Below are 25,273 nucleotides of genomic sequence, written 5' to 3'. Positions count from 1 at the left end.
GCTATCTTGAATAAAAGTGGTGACAATGGACATCCTTGTCTTGTTCCTGATGTTAGAGGGAATGCTTTCAGCTTTTCACCATTGAGAACGATGTTAGCTGTGGAGCCCTGATGATCTCTGAATTACGTTTATGGTCCTTCTTTCCTTGTCTTTAACAATAGCCTGTGTTCACAGCCATATAGTCCTGTCCTGTAAAATCTAAGTCCAACAGCCTTCCTCATTCCTTCTTCTTCAGTTCAAATGGACTGTTCTCCTGCTGGGGCAGCTGATTCAGTCTGTGGTTCAAACCCATACTAATCTCTTAATCACAAGGTGGCTTGGCCACACCCTGTTCTCTCTGGAACAAGCTTTCTCATTTCTTTCAATATGGATAGGCCGAAAATTTTCCGTTTCTGCATCCTATTTGGTTAACAATTCCATCTCTAAGTCATTCTCTCTTTTCATATTTTACTGTAAGCATTCAAAAAGAACCAGGCCACTCCTTAAACACTTGGCTTAGAAATTTCCTCAGCTGTATATCCAATTTCATCACTCACAAGTTCTCCTTTCCACAAAACACTAGGACATGAACACAGTTCAGCAAAGCTCTTTACCACTTTATAACAAGGATCGCTTTTCCTGCAGTTTCCAATAACATGTTCCTCATGTCCGTCTGAGACCTTAACAGAACAGCCTTTACCATCCGTCATTTCTACCAACATTCTGTTCACAATCCTTAGGTATACTCTCCAAGAAGATTGAGGCTTTCTCTATAGCTTTCCTGTTCTCCTTCTGAGCTCTCACCAGAATTGCTTTTAATGGTTCGTTCATGGCAATGTAGGTTTTTTCTACTATGCACCTTAGAATTCTCCCAGTCTCTTTCTGTTACCCAGTTCCAAAGTTGCTTCCGCATTTTTAGATATTTGTTACAGAGGCACTGCACTCTCAGTACCAATTTTCTGTCTTAGTCTGTTCGGGTTGCTATAACAAAATACAACAGACTCTGTAGTTTGCAAACAATAGAAATCTATTTCACCCAGTTCTGGAGGCTGGAAGTCTGATACCAGGATTCCAGCAAGATCAGGTTAGGGCCCTCTTCGGAGTTGTAGACTTCCTGTATTTTCACCTGGCAGAAGGGGCTACGAGCTCTGTGCGATCTCTATTATAAAAGCCCTAATCCCATTCATGAGTGGTCCACCCTCAGGATTTAATCACCATTACATTGGGCACTAGGATTCCAACATGTGAATTTTGGGGGAACACAAACATTCAGATCAGAGTGGTCCTCTTGAGAAACTATTAAATCTTTCTAAAAATTATTATTATTAGAACTTTGTCTTTTTAGAGCAGCTTAGGGTTCACAGAAAAATTGGGTGGAGGATACAAATTTCTTGTATAGTCCCTGCCCCCACACATGTATAGCCTTCCCCATTATTAACATCCCCCACCAGAATGGTACATGTTACAAATTGTTGACCCTACATAGACACATCATTGTCACTCCAAGTTCATAGTTTCACTCTTGGTGTTGTACATTCCATGGGCTTGGACAATGTCTAATGACATGTATCCATCATTATAGTATCATACAGAGCATTTCCACAGCCCTAAAAACCTTCTGTGCTCTTTTTTATTCATCCCTCCCCCACCCCAATCCCTGGCAACCACTGATCTCTTTATTGTCTCCATAGTTTTACAGAATGTTATATAGTTGGAATCATACTTTATGTAGCCTTTTCAGATTGGTTTCTTTCACTTAATAATATATATTTAAGTTTCCTCCATGCCTTTTCATAGCCTAATAGCTTATTTCCTTTTAGCCCTAAATAATATTTCATTGTCTGGATATACCACAGTTTATCCAGTCATCTACTGAAGGCCATCTTGGTGGCTTCCAAGTTTTGGCAATTATGAATAAAACTGCTATAAATATCTGTGTGCAAGGTTTTTTTTAAGATTTTTTAAAAATTAATTAATTATTTATTTTTGGCTGCGTTGGGTCTCCGTTGCTGCACACGGGCTTTCTCTAGTTGAGGCAAGTGGGGACTACTCTTTGTTGTGGTGCGTGGGCTTCTCATTGCGGTGGCTTCTCTTGCTGTGGAGCACGGGCTCTAGGCACATGGGCTTCAGTAGTTGTGGCACATGGGCTCAGTAGTTGTGGCTTGCGGGCTCTAGAGCACAGGCTCAGTAGTTGTGGCACATGGGCTTAGTTGCTCTGTGGCATGTGGGATATTACTGGACCACGGGTCGAACCCTTGTCCCCTGCATTGGCAGGCAGATTCTTAACCACTGCACCACCAGGGATGTCCCTGTATGCAAGTTTTTATGTGAACATAAGTTTTCAACTCCTTTGGGTAAATACCAAGGAGCACACTTGCTGGATAGTATGGTAAGAGTATGTTTAATTTTATAAGAAACCATAAAAATGTCTTCCAAAGTGGCTATACCATTTTGCATTCCCATGAGCAATGAATGAGAGTTCCTGTTGCTCCACATTCTTGCTAGCATTTCGTGTTGTCAATGTTCTGGATTTTGGCCATTCTAATAGGTATGTCAGTCTTTTTTTTTTTTTACTAGCAAAATTTTACAGAGCAGCAATCTGTGAATTTTCCTGACAATCTCAAAAATATTCAAAATTGAGGCTAAGGCTGCACAAGTGCAAAAGTTCCCCTGAAAACACAATGTAGTTGCATTGCAGAGGTGATGATTGTTAGCATATTGTCAGTAGTGAAAGAATGTGGTGTTGGCATGTGCATGCCAGTTAGTTTTTTGGATAAGGAATATCCTAGACAGGAGACACAATGCTTGTCCAACTGCTTGACATAATGCTGCAGTCTGTAACAATGACTCAATAAAATGCTTTGAGACAACAATACTTGCTTATTAAACATTTGAAATATCTTCACAAAAATTAAAGGTGACATGATGTCCAGTGAATGCACTTGGGAAGTATCTATTTACGTATCCAAATATTTGAAACCTCTTCCAGAATCTAGATCCCTGCAGTAAACCTCCTTTTAAAAAATGCTGCCATGTGGACAGGAAGTTAAATTGCCATATATGGTGATAATGGAATGTTTTACATTTTTATTATCCAATAGAAATATAAAGTAAGACACATACGTAATTTAAAAATTTCTTAAATAGATAAAAGAAAGCTAAAAAGAAATCTTCCATTAGATAAAAGAAAGATTAAAAAAAAAAATCTTCCATAGGGAATTCCCTGGCGGTCCAGTGTTTAGGACTTAGCACTTTCACTGCCGGGCCCGGGTTCAATCCCTGGTCAAGGAACTAAGATCCCACAAGCCGCACGGCACAGCCAAAATAAATAAATAAATAAAAGAATGCTAAAAATTTCTAACAACATTAATAAACTGTAAAAGAAACAGGTGACATTAATTTTAATGTTATATTTTATTTAATGCAACATATCCAAAATATTATCATTTCATTGTTGAGTCAGTATGAACAATTACTGAGATTTTTATACTTTTTGTACTAGGTTTTCAAATAATATTATTGAATGGAGTGTGTATTTTATACTTATGCTACATGTCAATTTGGACTAGCCACATTTCAAGCACTCTTGGACAACACAGTCCTATTATTTCCCAACCCTCTGTCATTTTCTGAACCATTTGAAGGTAAGAAAATCAGTGTGTCATTGAAATAATGTCCAAATGCCCTGAGCTGGTACACACCATCCATCATTACTATCATCTTTTCGGGAGTCAGTCCATTAAAAGTAATAGCCATATCTGAACAGCAGGCTTCTACTACTTGCTGAGGGTTACTAGACATTGTCTCTTGAATAAGACATGCAGTAGTTTTGTATTTATAAATAGAGTTCTTCCTTTGGAATCCTCTGCATTTTCTGCAAGAACTCCTGCATATTTCAGGCAGACTGCCAGTTGCATATCTTCAGATAACTTCCAAATCACACTTTGATCTGCATACTTTTCAGACTTATTCAGAAGTCTGTTAAGTCTTTTCATAGCTCTATACTTAAAACAATTCCTTCTCCCATAGTCACGTATTCAGGGTCACCAGATGTTATAGTGTGGCCCAGATGAAAAGGTTGTGATGCATCCCTAGTAAACAGAAGATACTTTGTTTTCAATGACAGTAAATGTAGTGGGATGTGCAAGAAAGAACCAGTTGTAGTTGTTGCCGTGCTTCCCAAAGACATATTTGTACCTCTTCCTCATCTGTGTCCACGTGTCATTTTTTATCTTAAACAAACCATCATTTTCAGTACTCTAGTGCTCTGTTTTGTCACAGGGTTTGGTCTAAGTCTCTTTCAGTACAGCCCAATAATACTCATCATTGGGTTCTACAAGGATGGTAGAGTAAATACAGATACTTTTACTCAGCTCCATGCATTCCACTTCTGAAATGTTTAAGAAATCTTTTGTGTTAGGTGGGCGAAGGTGATGGTGCTCATGGTCTTGAGTTTTACCTGTGTCGAATGGTAATTCGCCCAAACATAGTTATCAAAACACAGCAAATTCTCCCAACCAGTGTACCCTTAAAAAATGATACAGTACACTCATAACAGAAACCATCTTTCAGACATTGAGAACAGCGCACACCTCAGTTGGGGTCCCTGTCACCCAGGCGGTCCAGAGCGGGCAGCTCCCTGCTGGGCTGTTGTAGCTGTAGGAGGCTGCTTCTCTGTGGTTTTCGAGAAGGGGGCGGGTCTGGCATGTCGGCTATGGGGGTGGTACCCAGGGTGCTGTGAGTTTGAGATGCTCTGGAAGTTAAGGGCGTCTGGGAATATCAGCCAACAATAAAATTGATAATGAACACAGATTGAGCCACAGACGGCTCTAAGTGTTGACCAGACTTCAATACTCAGTAAAAAATAATTCAAAATTTAGTTTTACATCCTGGTTGTGTATGATGTTAACTTGCATTGGGTCCTTTTTAAGACATTTGTTTATTTTACTTATAATATTCATTTTACTATTTTACCTTAACTCTCCAAACTTATTTTTATTCCCACCCTCTAAAATCTCCAAACTTTCTCTTCTCCACAGAACTTTTAAAATATACCCAGATATTTTTCCATTCTCTGTGCTGTATGCTTTTGTGGACGTGTGTGTTTAATCGGAGTATCTTCTATACTCTTTCCATCAGGATCTGTAAGAATTAAAACTCCTCAGTTGTGACTTAAACATACCACCTATGGAGCTTATGAGAATACACCACTTTCTGATATCACTGGGACTTTTTTTTTCTATATTAAGCCTGTGTCAATGTATCTTTTGTTTTTTTTTCTTCTTTTTAAGAATTCTTATTATTTATTTTTTATTGAAGTATAGTTGATTTACAATGTTGTGTTAGTTTCAGGTGTACAGCAAAGTGATTCCATATATATATATATATATATATATATATATACACATATATATACATATATATATATATTCTTTTTCAGATTCTTTTCCCATATAGGTTATTACAAAATATCGAGTATAGTTCCCTGTGCTATACAGTAGGTCCTTGTTGTTTATTTTATATATAGTAATGTGTATATGTTACTCCCAATTTCCTAATTTATCCCTCCACTGCTCATTGGAAAATTTTTTTTTAACATCTTTGTTGGAGTATAATTGCTTTACAATGGTGTGTTAGTTTCTGCTTTATAACAAAGTGAATCAGCTATACATATATATATATCCCCATATCTCTTCCCTCTTGCGTCTCCCTTCCTCCCACCCTCCCTATCCCACCCCTCTAGGTGGTCACAAAGCACTGAGCTGATCTCCCTGTGCTATGCTGCTGCTTCCCACTAGCTATCGGTTTTACATTTGGTAGTGTATATATGTCCATGCCACTCTCTCACTTTGTCCCAGCTTACCCTTCCCCCTCCCTGTGTCCTCAAGTCCATTCTCTAGTAGGTCTGCATCTTTATTCCCATCCTGCCCCTAGGTTCATCATGACCATTTTTTTTTTTTTAGATTCCATATATATGTGTTAGCATACGGTATTTGTTTTTCTCTTTCTGACTTACTTCACTCTGTATGACAGACTCTAGGTCTATCCCTCTCACTACAGATAACTCAATTTTGCTTCTCTTTATGGCTGAGTAATATTCCATTGTATATATGTGCCACATCTTCTTTATCCATTCGACTGTTGATGGACACTTAGGTTGCTTCCATGTCCTGGCTATTGTAAATAGAGCTGCAATGAACATTGTGGTACATGACTCTTCTTGAATTATGGTTTTCTTAGGGTATATGCCCAGTAGTGGGATTGTTGGATCGTATGGTAGTTGTATTTTTAGTTTTTTAAGGAACCTCCGTACTGTTCTCCATAGTGGCTGTATCAATTTACATTCCCACCAACAGTGCAAGAGGGTTCCCTTTTTTCCACACCCTCTCCAGCATTTATTGTTTGTAGATTTTTTGATGATGGCCATTGTGACTGGTGTGAGATGATATCTCATTGTAGTTTTGATTTGCATTTCTCTAATGATTAGTGATGTTGAGCATTCTTTCATGTGTTTGTTGGCAATCTGTATATCTTCTTTGGAGAAATGTCTATTTTTGATCAACAAATGAAATATGACATTTGAGGTCTTACTATTCTCTTAGATTTAATTTCTTGTTCTTAATATGTGTTAACCAGTGATTTCTAACATATAGTCCAGTGAAGAAAATTCTATTGATGAATACTCACGTAGTATATATTACATTGTATTAAAAGTATCAAACCTTTGGTATTTTGTTTGATCCATTTTTAAGTATGCCCTGAAAGAGCTTTTAATGTGCTAAATTGTATGTAATTCATCTTCACTGAAGTACTTTAAATGTTCTTAAAGAATTACAAAAGGGAAATATGAATTTTTCTATTTTTTATATCTTTTCTCACTTTTCAGATGCAGCAGCTTGAGAGACAAGTTATTGATGCTGAACGTCAAGCAGAAAAAGCTTTTCAACAGGTAGGGTATAATTTTAGTTAAAAAATTGTTTTCTGCCTCTACCAGTATAAACATTGTTTTGCCCAAAACAATCCTGAAAATAGTCTTCAGCTGTCCTCCTCATTTTATCATTTTTACTGTTCATGAGCTGGTTCCATAGAGAAAATGGAGAATCTAACTTTGTTTTGCCCCTTAATAAATTTTCAAAAGGACAAAAATGCTTCTATTCGGAAGTTTTATCTTACTTATGAAAAAAATCAAATATGACTTTTATGGTTATGGTTATGCCTAACCATAATGACATTTTATGTATAAATATGTTCATGGCAGCTTTATTTGTAGTAATAAAGAGTTGGAAATAATATGAATGCCATTTTATAGGAGAATGAATTAGAGAACTGTATCTATTCCATGAAATATTAAACAACCATTAAAAATAACTATTACAAAGAATTTATGCAAATACAAAAAATGCTTAGAGTTATATTAGGAAAAATATATACAGATTTTTATATTTAACATGTTAATAGATATGGGAGGAAAAAGTCAAACCTAAGAGTTTAAAAAAAAAGCTGTTAGGAAACATCCTGAAATTTGTGTTTGTGGAATTATGGATGATTGCTTTTTTTCTTCTGTATCTTCATACTTTCTAGTTTTTGATTTTGGTACTACTTTTACTTTAAAAAAATAATCTTTTGATAAATTACTTAACCCTTTCTGGGCCTTGCCAACAGTAAAATGAGCTGTTTGGATGAGCCCACCAGCCTTAAAGTTTGTCTAAGGAGCCTGAATTGATAATTTCACATTTTATGAAAAGATCTCTGTCAGATTCAGTCAAGTCAAGAATTTCAGAAGTCTTACATACAAAATTATTTCTTCCAAGAAGTGTATATTCAATTTCTTATACTTGCTCTAAGTTTGTCATGTTTCTTCCTTCAGTTTGAGTACTACCAAATCTTGTTTTCACCTAAAAGATTTAATTTTACACAGTAGATTGTTTTAGTGGCTTGACTAAATTAACCCAATTTAACCTAATCCTTAATTTTCTTAAATTAATTATACTTGAAGATAAAATCTTAAAACTTTGTTATGCAAAATTTCAACCACTACAAGAGTAGAGAACATAGTATAATGAAGCCCCGTCATCACCTTCAGCAGTTAGTTGATGCACAGCTAGTATATACCTCCACCCACTTCTTCCCTACCCCCACACTAGGTTATTTTGAAACAAGTCCCAGATATTATATCATTCCACCCAAGAGTATTTCAGCAACTCATCTAAAAATGAAGACTTAAAAATCATAGCTACAGTACCATCACCCCACTGAAAAATTACCAATAATTTTTTAAAACCTCAAATGTAGATTTTGATACAAGTACTAGTAGTAATGGTAAGGATGTATGATTTGCTTGTTTTTTTGTATTTTATATTCTTTAGTTGATGGGACCAAATAGTAATTACTCTACATATATCTATAAAAGGCCAATAATTGGGCTTCCCTGGTGGCGCAGTGGTTGAGAGTCTGCCTGCTAGCGCGGGGGACACGGGTTCGAGCCCTGGTGTGGGAGGATCCCACATGCCGCGGAGCAATTAGGCCCGTGAGCCACAACTACTGAGCCTGCGCGTCTGGAGCCTGTGCTCCGCAACAAGAGAGGCCACGATAGTGAGAGGCCCGCGCACCGCGATGAAGAGTGGCCCCCGCTTGCCGCAACCAGAGAAAGCCCTAGCACAGAAACGAAGACCCAACATAACAATCAATCAATAAATCTTAAAAAAAAAAAAAAAAAGCCAATAATTAACAGTAAAGTCGTTAAAGGTCACTTACATTCTAAAATAAAGACTCTTGTGTTTATATCACTCTCTGTCACTCTATACCAAATGTCTTTTTCTGTGGTGGGCCGTATATGGGCATCCCTGTTCAGCCTTCAGCCTTGCAGCATACGTTTGTCATTTTGTCGACCTCTCTGACTTTCATGTCTCCTTCCCTGTCTTTCCCTTTCTGACTTTGGCCTTTCCTGGTGACATCTCTCTTTATCTCTGTACCCATGGCTGTCTCCATACGTCTCTCTGTCTATTCTTTCCTAGCTTTCTTTTCCCTTCCCTTCCCTTTTTCTCCTTGAACTGCTCATATTATAGGAAAAAAAAAGAAGGAAATTAAAGATGATTTTGTTTTGCCTTTTCTTAAGTTAAAAGTCTAAATTCATATATGCAGCAAATTTATTTAGCTCTGAAAATTAAACTAAATGAAGAATTTTTTTATTTGTGATTTTCATTTTTTTTACCCCTTTGGTTCACTGGATCTTGAAAGAAAAAAGGAATCCCCATTCTCAATTCAAGGGAAGCAAACCATGGCAGTTTGTAGCCATCAGGGCCCAACCACTGATCTTAATAAGTTAACAGGAAGAATATCTTATTTGAAGTTGTCCTTTGAGGATATCAAATGTAAAGTTATTTAATTCTATGTGCCACATTTTTAAGCAAAATTATACAGTGATTGGTTATTTTAGATATACTGCCTTAAATCAACACCCCCCCAAAAAGAGTGAGAATTGAAGATCTCCCAGAGTTTCTTTATAATCTGTAGATATTTCTTTTTGTCATAACACTTAAAATTTATACAGTACCTATTTTTGTTATGCTTCAGAAGAATTTTTTCTTAAATATTTCATAATGAATCTAAAAGTTAACAGGAAATATAAACAGAGAGCAGATGAATTCTAATGCACTGACTATATTACTTTTTTTTTTTTTTGCCTTTGCAAGACTAAGTAAATATTATTAACTTAGAGTAACTGAATCCTTCACTGTCTTTAACAGTTTCCATGGGACTATGGCCTGTCTGCTGTTCATGTTGCTTAAATTCATAATTTATCCTTTGTCAAGCCATATCCTAAGACTTAAACTGTATTTATACTAACCTAGAAAGAATGTTTCACCACTAAAAGCAATAGTCAGCTGAAACAGCTCAACTCTACACTTTAGCTTTGTACATTTTTCTCCTTGTTTATTAATGTGTGGACATCACTTGCATAATCACTAAATAAGTTGCTGATAGAAAAAAGAATTAAACATTCTTCCAGAGAAATCTTGGCAGTCTTTTTACTTAATGCTGTAGTACATCTTTATCGTTATTGTTCACAAATTTTGAAAGCAGTATATGCAGATCAACCCAGTACTACTTATGAGAACTCTTGTGAGGCAGAATAGCAGCAAATAGCACATTTGGGAGACACTGATAAACAGGATTCCTTCTCAAGTATCTGACTAGTTAGGTATATAATACAATCTAATACACTAATTTATGCTAACCAAAGAGGGGTAGATAATTTCCCCTGTAGAAGTTTGTCTTTTCAATTCTGTCCTTCTGGACTCAGTCCCTTGCGTGTATTTGATTCAGGCTTGGTAGGAGTTGGATTTAAATTTCCTTCTGACCATTCTAATATGTGGGCTCATCTGCCTTTTATAAAGCTGGTTCTTAGTATCCAAGTTATTTTTGGTTCTTAATAAATGATAACTACTCAGTCATCCTAACATCCAAGACCGTGTAATGATTTGCTTCATTACGTGGAAACCTACCTTATCCAGTGATGTTCCCTTTCACCTTCAATGAGAATGGGCCTGGCCTTACTGCATAAATTTTGGAGCATTATGCCGAAATAACTGTGTTTAAAATATGATTAGAATAATTAATTTGCAATAAATTTTAATTAACTGGAAAATGGTCTGGGATTCAAAATACTCTTAACAATTTCGTCATTGTATTTTGGAATGATTAAGTATCTTTGTCATGTCATTGTGATACTTATACAGGAATAGAGACTTACACCCCCCCACTCAAAAATATAGTCACATCTTGATTACCTGTAGTGGGGGAGGGAGGGATGAAGTTAGAAATGGGAAGAAGGAAATATTGATATGGATAGGTACAATGGGGAAAATATTTGCAGTTTCTGCTTTCTCCAGGATAGACAAGAAAATGGAAAATAGCATTGGGAGTTGTGTCAGGGTCCCCAAGACTACCCTCAGGTTTGATGATTCACCAGAAAGACTCATAAAATCCTGAAAAGCTGTTATACTCATGGTTATGGTTTATTACAGTGAAAGCATACAGATTAACATCAGCAAAGGAAAAATGCACATAGGGCAGAGTCCAGGAGACACCAGGTACGAGCTTCCAGTTGTCCTCTCACAGTGGAATTGCACAGGAATGCACTTGATTCTCCCATCAGTGATGTGGGACAACACATATGAAGTATTGCCAACCAGGGTTGTTCATCCGAGCCTAGGTGTCCAGGATTTTTACTGGTGGGTGGGGTGGGGAGGGGTCAGTCTTGTAAGCACGAAATGCATGCATAACCCACCTTAGCTACTCAACTTCCAACCTCTCCAGAGGTCAAACTTGATACAGTGTGGCCCATGACCCAGATAAGTAAACAAAAAAGGTATTCAGTATAAGTCACACTGTTAGCATAAACTATCTGGTGTGGCCCAGTATACCAGCTATATAAAGACAGTCTTATCAGGCAGAATATTCCAGGGGCTCAGAGGTTATTTCCCAGGAGACAGTCAAAGGCCAGTTCTTTCTTTGGAATGTACAGGGTTTGAACACCCCAAGTCTGCTGAATTAACCCTTCACTGCACAAAAGCTCAGAATCAACAAGACTTTCGGGAAATAGCTGAGGAATGTGCTGAGGAGGTAGGTAGATGCAACCAGAGGCTCTCCTGGAAGTAAAGGAGAAAGGTAGCCTGAAAGTACAAAACATTCCTCACTGGAGGATATCCACATATTGGTAATTGCAGGAGTTTATTCAACAACTAATTTTAATTCATAGGTGTGTGTTACTGGCCAGTCTCCGAGTAGTTAAAATTGTATAATTCAAGTTAAATAAATGGTAAAAGATCTGACCTATTTTCTGTGTACTTGTGGTAAGATGTTTTTAAAGGCTGATTAGTTTTTCTGTAGGCCTCTTAACTTTTCTGCAGATTTCTTATTCATACTAATTGCCAAGGAAGGCTGGTGAATCCTGTGGAACTTGGTCCTAACAGGGCCAGCTGGAAGAAGGTTGCCTGTAACTGCTTTGTGATCTCTCTCCTGCAGAGATGTTGCCACTTTTGTCAATATTTTTATTGCCCAGGAAAGTTGTTTATCTAAAAGTAATAGTCGAATGAAACAGTTGCACAAGGCAAAGGTGCAGCCAAGGAGCTCTGACTCTAGCATTCATTCGTAAAATGAGAACACCTTTCAAGTTGAATGTGTTTTTCAGGGAAGAAGAAGGTCCTGGAAGAATAGTTTTCCAGGACCATAGGCCTTTTCTAAGCAATAATAGGACAATTTTATGTGGTAGCCCAATGTCCATAGGGTGGCTTGCTCCAATTTAATAAAAGGAGACTGTAGATGTAGGTCCGGTAATATTTATTTTTATTAATTTTGTCTTTCTGGAGTATTATGATCTATTGCTCCCTCCTTGGTGGAGGACTACCATTTTCCACTTGGTCTCTGCTCTTCTTTCCCTGCTTCCACAGCTACAGAATACCCTGTGTGGAACTGGCTGTACCATTTTAAGACTGACCTTTGGTATTTACTGTCCAGCTCTCTGTCCTGCTCTGGCTTTTTTCATGACAGCATCTCTGATATAGGCCTTTGTCCTTGACCTCTTGGTCTGAAGTTCCTGCAGAAAGCCTGCCATATTATGTTAAAAAATCTAAATCTTAAAATGACTTAAAATTATCATTTGGATAGTAGAATATATTTTTTCTCCTATTTTTTGGATCTACTTTTATTTTCATAGCTTCCAGCCATGTGGGTGGTATTTAAATAGGACAGTTTTGGCATTTGAGTTGAATTTACATTTATACAGTGAACCCAGAGACGAACTTTGTATTCGTGGTTAAAAAAACAAAACCAAACTAACCTTAACACCCTCCTTCTAGGAACCCTCATTAATCAAGTATTTTTGAGCTTTAAGTAAGTTCATTGTGATTTTTCAGAGATGTTTTATAAGATTTTTCATCTTAACTATCATCTTTAATTTCTCAAATGCCTTTACATATTTTTCTTCTTTGCCCCCTATAATCTAAAAGATTACTAAAATTACATTCTTACCTATTTGGAGTATATAGAATAAAAGTTTTAATATTGTATACAGTGCCCAGTACTTTATTTTCTTTCTTACTAACATTAACATCACACATATCTCTTCAAAGATTTCATATGCCCAAATGTGTTTCGCAGAAGATCCAAGCAGAGCCAGTATATCTTAGATATTAAAATTGAGGCACCACAACCCCTAGCCGTACAGCGATCTATTTTATCTTGCTTTATTTTTCCCGTTACCCTTGTTGCCATCTGTAACAAACTGTATGATTTTTAGTCATTATTATCTTTGTGATCTCTCTTACCCACTAGAATGTAATTTCTATGCAGGTAGAGATTTGGGGGTCTGCTTTATTCACTGATGTCTTCCCAGGACCTTGTATAGACCTGGCACTTGGCAGGTGTTCATTGAATATTTGTTAAAGTATTGAATCAATAAACCCTCACGGAATGTACTCTCCTACCTATAGCTTGACTGTCATACTTTTTTACTCTCTATGATTTCATCATTGGGGTTTTTAGGTTCTTTTTTGGTTTGTTTTTAATATTTATTTATTTATTTGGCTGCAGGTCTTAGTTGTGGCACGTGGGATCTTCCCTGCGGCGCGTGGGTTCTTCATTGTGGAGCGCGGGCTTCTCTCTAGTTGTGGCGTGTGGGCTCCAGAGCACATGGGCTCAGTAGTTGCAGTGCGTGGCCTCTCTATTTGTGGCACATGGGCTCCAGAGCGTGTGGGCTCAGTAGTTGCAGCACGCAGACTCAGTTGCCCCACAACATGTGGGATCTTAGTTCCCCGACCAGGGATTGAACCAGCATCCCCTGAGTTGGAAGGCAGATTCTTAACCACTGCACCACCAGGGAAGTCCCTTTAAGGTTCTTTTGTTTTACTTTTGCTTTCTGTTGTATATGTGTACCTTTTTCATCTAAGTTCAGTTTTTTTTCCCAAGATGTGTTATTATACTAGGTCATCCAGTCTGAGCCTTATCTTACCACTCAACGTCTTTACTTGATATTCTTACTTTTTTTTTAAATATGAAAAAATGAGAGCTGGAAGCTTTCTAATTCTATGCTCACATGAAATACTTTGCATATTATCATTGATCTAGTTAACATGTACGTTTCTTTACATGATAGCAATGTTCTGAGAATCTTTCATGTACCCTCATGCACCTCAGGGGTAACATCACTTAGCAAAATAGTCTTCAGACTTTATAATTGTTAAATACATTAAAACTTGCTGTTCAGTGTTTTCCTTTTATGATGATACCTTCTAGGAATTTAATGTTAAAGTAAAATTCTGAATTTAATACTATGATAAATTAAGTACATGCATAGTTTTAATATTTTATCCTCTGAATTTAGGTACAAGTTATGGAAGAAAAATTAAAAGCAGCTAATATTCAAACCAGTGAATCAGAGACGAGGTTGTATAAAAAGTGTCAAGATCTGGAAACCCTAATACAGGAAAAAGATGACATCATTCAAAACTTGGAACTGCAACTTGAGGAGCAGGTTAGGAAGAATTTGATCATCAAAGAGTCCTAAATATGTGCATTCATTTATGCATAATCGCAAAGATTAAAAAGAGAGTCAAAATTTCTAAATTTTGATCAGAAATCTTACTTGGTGACCCCCTAGGATTACATCACATTACTGGTGAAAGGTGCAAGTTAAATACATTCACTTTAAATCCGGGGTGATTCCAAGGCAGTATCTACCACTTTTTGGATGTGACAATACTCCTTAAGTTGGAAACACTTGATTATCAGCAGGTATTTATGTCTGTAAAATGTTTCCAATAAATTTTTGCTTTAGATTGTTAGGGTGTTGGAAATGTTTATGGAAGGTTAAATTTTAAACATGTGTTTGATTTGACTCTAATCCTTCTGCTTAGAAATGTGTATACTGTTTTTAAACTTACTTCATTTTAGATCAAATATAGTATTTAGTTTATTTTTTAAAAATTTTTAGGAAAACAATTGCATTAGGGTTATTTACCTAAAAGGTCATTTAGTGTCATTTAAATATGACCACTATAGAACTGTTAAATGTTTAATCATTTTTTTCATTTCTCTGGCGTCAGTGTTCCTTTAGGTCAGTGGCTTTCAGCCTCCACCCACTAGGATTTATATAATAGTCACACTCTCAGTAGTTTTGTGACCATAACCAGATTTAAAGGTTGATGGATGTGAGCTAGAGTTTCTCAATCTCTATTTTTTCTGGACCTTCTAAAACTAGCACTTGAGGGGAAAATAAGCCATTCTCCAGAGGAGATTCTGATTCTCCTCTCCCCAACCTGGTTGACCTCTATTCCACTGTTCTAAACCTAGACTATTTCCAGAAATGGTTTATTTTGTTGATAAATTCAGTGGATTGATTTTGGTATATGATCTTTCAGAGAAAGGGAATAGCAGATGTTAAAGCTAGAAATATTTATGTACGCTTTTATTACTGTTCTGCTGGACAGCCATTCTTATTTTTTCCTATGTTTGGTAATTTAAAGGCAGACGTCTTAACTTGGAAACAGGTTTTAAGTGGACTTGCCTTTTATATCTATGACTGTAACGTTTCCAGACCAGTGAGCTTCTGTTTGAACTAAACAAACTGCTAATGTTATTTCAGAAACAAATAAGGATTCAAGAAGCTAAAATAATAGAAGAGAAAGCAGCTAAGATCAAAGAATGGGTAACAGTTAAGTTGAATGAGGTATTTATTGCCGTATTTATCTTTTCTTTACCTTTTACTTCTTTTGAATAGATAAGTCATCAGAATATCTGAATGAAACAAAATTCTGATCAGTTGATGGTGCTGCTGGCTTTTGGCAAACGTGAGATAGGTAGCTTTCACTTTAATGACTAATGTAATTTTAAAATTAAAAATATTGATAGACCCATGGTAATCAGTGTTAAGTAGCCTCATTCTAATTAGTTGACTAGTTCTAATTAGTTAACTTTAAATAATTAGAGAATATATGTGCATATCTCATAAAATTAATATATTCAGTATCTGAGAAGTACACATTATTTAGTTTATATGGCAGATTAAATGCCAAAATAATTTGGTTTAAAATAACTTTACAGTGGAAAAGGCATAGGGGTGAAAAACATTGAAAACCTTTAGCTCTGGAAACAAATATTAAAGCCATAATTATCTAGGCTGATAATCTGTGCTGATAAATTCATCTGATATTTACTTATTTCTTTTGTATTTTGCTTGTGTTTAATTAGATATTAACATTTTCTAAATGTTATAATTTACTAGTACGTTTTAGAAATGTTATCCCTATATAAAAGAAAACCATTATGTTCTTTTAGCTGGAATTGGAGAATCAGAATCTTCGTTTGATCAACCAAAACCAAACCGAAGAGATAAGAACAATACAGTCAAAATTACAAGGTATGTGCACTTTGACTAAGACAGCCTAGTTGGATTTATTTGCTAGAATTTTACTATTGAGCGCTTGAAATATGAATTGCACAACTAAGGAACTGAATTTTACATTTTACCTGATTTGAATTCATTTAAATTTAAATAGCCACATGTCCATATTAGCACAGCTAGACAGTAGTAAATAACCCAAAGTGGGTAATTTGAACGTTTAATTTCAGGTATGTTCACTTTAAAAAAAATCAGTCATTATTTTCTATTTTCATTTTGTAGCATTGTGCTCAATGGTGATTGAAATTCTTACAACCTGAATATTTTGAGCAGAATTTTATAATGGGAATAAACTCTTTGCATTTTCTAATGCTTAGGGCTATTTTCTTTCTTTTTAACTTTAAAGCCAAAGGATGGGTGGTAGAGTTAATGATAGAGATTCACTTAATATGCTATTCGCATGATAGCCACTCAAGTGCACATTGAGCTGAAGAGGAGGTAAGTCAGCAGGGTGTATGGATAGCCTGTGCTTATTAGACCCATGGCCTAATATAGTGCTTTTTAAACTTTTATTTAGCAGCAGAACCCTTTTTAAACAATTTTTTTTTCCTATAGAATCTCAAGAGATAAAATAGGTAAAAAACCTATACTGGGTGATGGGTCCAGAGTTCTGCAGACTTGGTCTCACCCATGACTCTTCTTTCATTTCTTGCATCCTCTGCAACATTTCCATAAAGCTGTGGGGTTTCGTAGAATGCATTGGAAAAATACTGGCGTGGTAGAAAGAACCTGGACTTTGAAGTCAACTTTAATGCCCTACAATTTAATAGCTGTGTTTATATCTCCAGTTTTGTTTTTTTTTTTTTACATCAGTAAAATGGTGACTGTAATAGTGTCTTACTGGTTTAATGGGGGGTTGTTGATTATAGGACATGTGAAAGCACTTTGTCTACTGCATGTTAGTACCTATTGCTGTCATTTTGTAAAGGGAAAAAACTCCTGTTTTCCCTCTTAATATTTCTGACATGAGATGTGTGGAAGTTTTTCCCACACCAAGCAATTCTCCAATTCTCAACAGACACCAACTGGATGTCCTATAAATATAACTCAATTCTGACTTATCTACTTGGATAGCACCAGACCCCTCACCCCCACAAAACTACCCACCTGCACCTCCGAGCAGGCACTGAACACACACACAAACACATACTTCAGACAGAGTCACAAGTACAGGGTGGCATCCCTGCTTCTGTCCAACAGACTGTAGATCCAAGGTTCCCAAGATCCCTTCCTTGGGTTCAATAATTTGCCAGAGAGGCTCACAGAACTCAGTCAGACAGTTCACTTCCTAGATTTCTGGTTTATTACAAAGGATGTAACTCAGGAACAGCCAGATGGAAGAGATGCATAGGGCAAGATATGGGAGAAGGGACACAGAGCTTCCAGGCTCTCACTAAGTATACTGCCTTCCCAGCACCTCCACGTGTTCACCAACTTGGAGCATCCTGAACCCCATCCTTTTGAGTTTTTATGGAGGTTTCACTATGTAGGCATGCATGATTGGTGAAATAATTGGCCACTGGTGATTAATTCAACCTCCAGCCCCTTTCTTCCTCACCTGAAGTCAGAGGTAGGGGGTGGAGGGTGAGGCTGAAATTTCCAACCCTCTCATGATTTGGTTGGTTCCCCTGGCAACCAGGCCCCATCCTGAGGCCATCTAGGGGCTTTCCAGAAATCACCTCATTAATACATACTCAGATGTGTTTAAAAGGGCTTGTTATGAAAACAAAAGACACTTTTATCACTCTTAGGACATTCCAAGGGTTTTAGAAGCTGTGTGCCAGGAACCATGGATGAAGACCAAAATCTATTTCTTATATCACACATTTCCTCTACCTATATGATGAAAAAAATAGGTGTTCCTACAGTTGATCTGGAATTCCATGTTTATAATTAAAGTTTTAGGTCTTTGTGGTGTTCACCCTCTCTGAAATAGACTGGATGTACTAAGCCCCTTCACCAAATACTGTTTCCCTGATATTCTTAACTTGCAATTCTAGTCTTCACTGGCAGCCTTTTAGTCTTGGAGACTAAGGATTATTGATCCTTGGAACCTAGGCTTTACTGGAGAAGAACAGATACAACATATGTAGATATAATATGGTACTTTAAAAATATATATGTATATATGTGATTATTAAAAATCATGAATTAGTTCTGTGAGTGATGGCAACATGAAAATATTAAAAGATACATCTGAAGGAATACACTATATAAAGGTATTTTTCTATACTCAATTATCAGTTGCTATTTAACTTAACCCTTTGGTGCTCTCCCAGAGTTGAGAATTTAATTTCTTTGGAAACTTTTCTTACTATCACTGGGATCTCCATGCTTCTGATCTTACCAGCAGCAATGTTACAAGTCCTAGAAGATGAATTAAACCCATGATTAGGTGCTCGATTAATGACTCACCTAGCTGTCTAAATTCTCAATCTAGAGACTGCCCCCTCCCCTTTTTGTTCTCTAAGGAAGTGATTAAGGCTCTCCATGTTGTGGTCACCATAGACCAAGCCCCTTCATCTGCTTTCTTATGAGAAGCACACTAAAAACTAAGATAAGCAAAAGTTATTCCAGTGATCATGTGATATTTGCCCCAGTGATCATCTAAATTTTCCTGGGTTGTCTTGGCAACCAAGACCTCAGTCCCTTTTTTCTCACTATTAGTAACAATACCAAACAATCAAATTTTACTAATACTTGATTGGTATTTACCAATAGTTGACATTGCAAGAAGCTATAACTTCCTAGTTGTTTATATCTGGATTTTGGTTTGTTTGAGAACTAACTACTTTTAAAGGGATTAGAAATGTTTCTCTTTGCAGTTAAAAAATAGTGTGTGCATTCAAAATGTATAAACAGATTTTAAACATTGGCGTGTGATGCTAGACATTGAGGGGTCATTGTTCCTATACATAAATAAAGATGAACTTCAGGCTTTTTTCTGTTATAAGGAGTGATTTGTCCACGTTTTTATATGCTTTGGTTCTCTGTTTAACAAACCGTTATAAAAAATTCAGATCTTCATTTTGATTAATGATCTTGCAGAAGTTCAAGGAAAGAAGTTGTCCACTGTCTCCACACCAAAGCTCACAGAAGGCCAGCGTCTGAGCAGTCTGACCTTTGGGTGCTTTTTATCCCGAGCAAGGAGTCCTCCTCGAGTTGTAAAATCTGAGGAAACAAGCAAGATATCATCTAAAGAACCTGAGTTCACTGAAGGAAAAGACATACAAGGTATTTATGGACTAGAGGAATTTACTTTGACATTTTTTTTAAAAAGGAAAAATCATTTGCTAAGATTAATGCAAAGATAGCTTCATTTTCCTTATTTTTTTCCTAACAACTTGATGTTTTATGAGACTATTTCTAAAGAGCAAAACAGCATTTAACTCTGTGTATCTAGTTATCTTGTGTGTTTTTTGAGACTCTCTGCCAATGATTTATAGGAAAAACTGGTTTACCCTTCTTGATACTTTTTCTTGCAATAGGTAGCAGTAATAGTTAAAATTTAAAAATGTACAGTCATACCTACTTGTTTTAATTGAGTTTTAGAAGTATGAACTTTCTATTCATTATTTATTTAAAATATAAAAAGATTATCTAATATTCAATATGAAATTAAATGTGACACAGCAAACTTATAAAGAAAAAGAACACCAGGTGACAATTTAGTAACTGCTTTGATTTTCCCTTTATTGCCTCAAAGAGGAAAATATTTGCCAGATGTTTAAACTTTGGACCTGTGTGCAGATTTCTACCCTTCTTTTAGTCTTAAAGCCCCTCTAAATTTTGCTTAATTTTGTGGTTGCTGCTTTGCCACCACTAGTATGACTTTTCCCAAATATTTTAGAAAGACTTGAACTTGTATCTTCTCTGTTTTCAGTTCCTGCTTCCTTCCTCCAAAGGAGAAAAATTATAGCCCTAAGAACTGTCTCTATGCTTGGTTATGAAACTCTGAAAACTACATAATGTTTTTCCATTCAGAAGGCTCCTTTGGTACTTGTTTTCATGCCATTACATGGATTTTTTTTTTCTTTTTTGAGAAGTCATTTTAGTTTTTTTCCCACTTTCTAATAGTTGAGTACAGCTCAGTACAGCTGAGGTTGCCTGTACTGCAGTTCTTGCTCATTTGCAAATTTAACAAACTGCCCGATACCAAATTGTGGAGTTTATTTGTTCAACCTCTGTATCCTTAATTATGAAGGTCCTATCTATGTTTTCATGTTTTCAAAGTTTCTTTTGTATTCTTCAATCTAAATTTTTAGTTCACTGTTTATAAAGTCAATGGTTCGTTCTATTAATTATGTTATAAACAAAAATAAGCCATATCTAAAGATATTTTTAAAGACTTATTTTTTATTGTAAAGACATATTTTGTAGTTATGATTAAACCAAAAGTAGAGTGAATAAAGCTTTTCTCTGTGTATGTTTTCCTTATGGTTTTGCATATTTCATGTAGTGAAGCTTGGGAACAAAGTATTTTTTTTTAAACTATAGCTTTATATTTATTATGTTTAAATTTACTTATGATAATTTTGAAGTTTAGTAGAAAGAGGGTTGTCATTTTCTTTGCTTCTAAAATATAATTAATGGTGTTCATTTTTTTAATGGCTGCTTTCTTTGATAGTCATTGTTGCCCTATTTTTCATTTTGCTTCTTGTATTATCTCGCCCTAGACTATTGTCAGTTGTTTCTTCTTCATGTTTCTTTGTAAAAAGCAGTTTCATTTTGATATTATTCTATTGAAGTGTAAGGGCTCAGTGTTTTATAGAAAGCTTATAGTTTTCAAACTTGGGTTTAAAAAAGGCATATGACTAAAAAAGGGTAATGTAAATTAACTTGACTCACAAGGAAATTCCAGTTTGTACAATGTAATTATATAAAGCTAAACATACAGAAAGATTGTATGATTAAAGGCAACATGCCAATATAATGTATGCTTTTCTAGAAATGGAAATACCAGAAAAGTCTGTCGATAACCAAATTCAAGAAAACAACCGAGGTCAGAGAACGTTGCATCAAGTGCCTTGTGTCTCAGAGCAGAATCAGAAAACAAGGACAAGCTTTGTGATGGATGGTGGCATATCCCAGAATTCTGGGGCTCCTGGGAGTGACTGGAGTTCCGATGAGGACGATGGGAGCAAAGGAAGATCCAAGTCCAGGTACACGTCCACCCTTTCCAGCCACACATCAGAGGAGGGGGTCCAGTGTAGCAGAATGGGCAGTGAGACGTATCTGACAGCCTCTGATGACAGCAGTTCTATATTTGAAGAAGAGACTTTTGGCGTAAAGAGACCAGAACACAAGAAGCTGTATTCTTGGCAACAGGAGGCACAGTGGAGTCCTGTTGGAAAGGGAAATTCCGAATCAAGTAAAAAGGAGCAAGATAGTTCCTCAGACGAACTGAATAAAAAATTTCAGTCTCAGAGACTGGATTATTCATCTTCATCGAGTGAAGCCAACACCCCAAGCCCTATTCTGACCCCAGCTTTGAGTCCGAAGCATCCTAACTCACTCCCTGGAAAAGGCGCAGAACTAGTGCCCCCGTCAAACCTGCCACCTCCCAAATTAAGGGTTCCTAATGTTTTCAGCTTAAGTGTAGCTCTAGCCAAAAGACACCTAAGCCAGCCACAGTTAAGTTCCGACAGGATGTTTGGTACAAACAGAAATGCTATAAGCATGATCCGGCCACTGAGACCTCAGGAAACAGATCTTGATCTACTTGATGGCGAGAGTACAGAAATTTTAGAGACTATGGACACTAGTTGTGATGATGGATTATTTTCCTACGACTCCCTGGAGTCCCCGTGTTCAGACGACCAGGAAACCCACGACTCAGCAAAGAAGGCGGCCTGTGGCAAACCTCCAACTCCTCCCCTGCACCGGTTTCCCTCTTGGGTAAATTATGTGTTGTGTGCAACGCACACACGCTCGTTTTTGCTCAGCGCTTATTTTCAGGTTTTACTCTACTTCTTCTCCTTTCTTTTCCAGTCGGCTTTGTTCTGACAATTCCCAGTTTTTAGAATTCAATTTCCCCTTCTCTTTCCCCCGAACCAGTCGAGAAATAAGAGAAGGGTAAGACAAAGGAAGATCAAAATGTTACCTTTATTACTGATAAAACGGATTTTAGAGAATTGGTGGGCAAAGGAGCCAGTACTGCACCTGGAAAAAGCTAGATTTATTCACCCAGGCCCAGGTAGCGCTTGACCAGCCACCACAGGCTGCCTCCAGTGAGGCCCAGCTCCTCTAAAGCTTACAGTCTAGAAAAAGAAGAAATGGTTATTTCCTGCACACAGCTACTTCTCAATAGAAAGGAGAGGGGAAGGTGCCGGGCTTTGCATGTCCGGTTTCTCCTTCTAGGAATCACTGGCTAGAGATCAGGAATGTTCAATTTTTGGAGCTCCCTCCACATGGAAGGAAACACTGGGGTGGGGAAGAAGGGTTCTCCCTAACTGTATAATACTTGTGGATAAATTCTGGATGAGGACACTTACTGGTCATCAGGTTCTGAACTTAAGTATTTACTTGATTGGCTTTAAGAGAAATTTAATTTTACTCTTCATGAACTTATAAATCTATTGCTTTAACCAAAAGCATCTTCCTGTTTATCTAGAATAGATTGAAATTTCTTCCATCGAAACATTGACCATTAATATAATAATTAACCCATTAATTGTGTGATTCTTCTTAGGAATCTCTAGATTAAAAAACAATTCTTCCTATATTTGAAACAAAGTGAAATTATCTGTTTTGTAGATTGAAGTTTTCCTTCACATATTGACATAATTTAACCTTTGGCCTCCAGAGAATCATCTGGGTTGTGGGATTTTTTGGTTTTTGGAGTCATGTTCTGTTATTATTTTTTATTTAGTGACCAGTGCAATTTTAAGCAAATGAAGGCAACTATGTTTTCCTAGTATAAATTCAGACCTTGAGATGTATCTGCTCTTATTTACTTTTTTTTTTATAAATTTATTTATTTATTTATTTATTTATTTTTGGCTGTGTTGGGTCTTCGTTTCTGTGTGAGGGCTTTCTCCAGTTCCGGCGAGCGGGGGCCACTCTTCATTGTGGTGCGCGGGCCTCTCACTGTCGCGGCCTCTCCCATTGCGGAGCACAGGCTCCAGACGCGCAGGCTCAGTAGTTGTGGCTCACGGGCCTAGCTGCTCCGTGGCATGTGGGATCTTCCCGGACCGGGACACGAACCCGTGTCCCCTGCATTGGCGGGTGGATTCCTAACCACTGCACCACCAGGGAAGCCCTGCTCTTATTTACTTTTAAAAGAACATTTCATTGCAAAGCCCACGTGAAACCGCCTGCAGTTTATTACTAAATTCTGGATAGCATAAAAAAATGGACATTATTGGCATGTGAATCTCTGGAATTCCAATTATGTTACCCTTTAGGCAGTTAGGAGTTGAAATTTTGCTTCTTTCATTATGTTGAGATTTTCAGAGATTTAGGTTAGACTTTCACGTTCATTTTATTTGGCAAACCATTTTTACTACTTTTTTGCCTTTTTCTCTTCTTGCCTTCTGAATCTATCCAGTCCTGAAAAAGTAGTACCGCTTTGCAAAAGCCTTCTAGCAAACTGGCCAAGTTTGAGGTTTTATTTCTGCTTGTTGGGTATTTTCAAGTTTCAAGTTAAAGAGATACATTCTAGTCACCTCAATTTATGAGAGTTTAAGGATTTTTAAGAGTTTATTTTAAGGCATAGCCCATTCTTACTGAACTGAAATATCATTCAAAAATACAGTAGTCACTCTAGCAGGACAGCATGTAATGATTCAGGAGCACCTCTGATGGTCAACTCCTTAGAAAAACAGGTGATACCCACTGTCCCTGGTCCCGTGGCTCAGCTTGTCCTCTCCTGTCTACAGTGACTGTCTGCTTCTCTCACGACTGCTAACTACTCTCCTTCGCTCTCTCATGGCTTCTAAGTGCCTCACTTAACTGCCTTATTTTTATATGTCTTTTTGTTCTGTCCACTCTGTTGTTTGTCTCTCTCTGTGTATCTCACCATCACACTCTCAAAGAAGCTGTGAGAGTGATTCATTCAGTCAGCCACTCTTCAATCTAAAGTGTCTCAGATGGTTAGAGATCTCCTGCCCATTGCCTCACAGGCCCCTGGCTAGCGCAGTCCCAAAGAGGACTGCCTTAGTTGCCCACTATGCCCTGATCCAGATAACTGTCCAGGTTAGGTGTGTTACAAAGTTCAGGACATGGTGATCTATGCATTAGGAACAACCTAGAGTCCCTTTTCTCAGAGGGGGCAGGGCCAATAGCCTTCCAGTACCCACTTCAGAAATCTCTCTCAGAGAAGAAGAGAAAGCAAAATAACAACCTACTTTTGGAACAAGATCCTATAAATTCCATTGCAATTCTCAAGTTCACTTATTATTTGACCTCAGGTATTTCTTCTACTTCATTGAAATGTACATTGAGATATAAAGGTGATAGCACTAAATGCTACTTTGTGTGTGCTTTCTGACTTCAAGTTTTGGCTTTCTCTTTTTCTTTAGCCGTATTCTAGAATGGTAGAATATTAAAGATAATATTTGTGTCTAGTCAATGATAATAAATGGTTTCTGGCTTCATGTTACAGCCATTCAGAGTTTTCCTTTTTTTTGACCGTGTTCTGAAACGGTAGAATATTAATGGTGGTATTTATGAATAGTCAGTGATTGTGAATAAGCTTTCTCTTACTTTTTTCCTGTCTCTTCAAAATAATTTAAAATACCAAGCAAAAATTTGGGAACAAAGATAAATAATGGAGTGACTCATGGATGGAAGAAAATTCTGCAGTGCTGTTCACAGTGGCATATTTTAGTTGGC

At 37.0% G+C, this 25,273-nt stretch overlaps 1 protein-coding gene across 1 annotated transcript in view; it reads left to right on the top strand.

The window, feature by feature from the left end:
* The window catches only part of PLEKHH2 (pleckstrin homology, MyTH4 and FERM domain containing H2), a 111,987-nt gene that overhangs the window by 31,081 nt on the left and 55,633 nt on the right, over positions 1 to 25,273 (top strand). The window contains exons 3-8 of the mRNA XM_036874029.1: positions 6,866 to 6,928; positions 14,363 to 14,512; positions 15,623 to 15,706; positions 16,315 to 16,396; positions 19,487 to 19,672; positions 21,387 to 22,336. Coding sequence (XP_036729924.1) covers positions 6,866 to 6,928; positions 14,363 to 14,512; positions 15,623 to 15,706; positions 16,315 to 16,396; positions 19,487 to 19,672; positions 21,387 to 22,336 — 1,515 coding nt within the window. The remainder of the gene's footprint in view (positions 1 to 6,865; positions 6,929 to 14,362; positions 14,513 to 15,622; positions 15,707 to 16,314; positions 16,397 to 19,486; positions 19,673 to 21,386; positions 22,337 to 25,273) is intronic.

This window comes from Balaenoptera musculus, chromosome 13, assembly GCF_009873245.2.
Source record: "Balaenoptera musculus isolate JJ_BM4_2016_0621 chromosome 13, mBalMus1.pri.v3, whole genome shotgun sequence".
NCBI lineage: Eukaryota > Metazoa > Chordata > Mammalia > Artiodactyla > Balaenopteridae > Balaenoptera > Balaenoptera musculus.
Note: the sequence above shows the minus strand (reverse complement) of the source record. Positions and strands in the feature narration are given on the sequence as shown.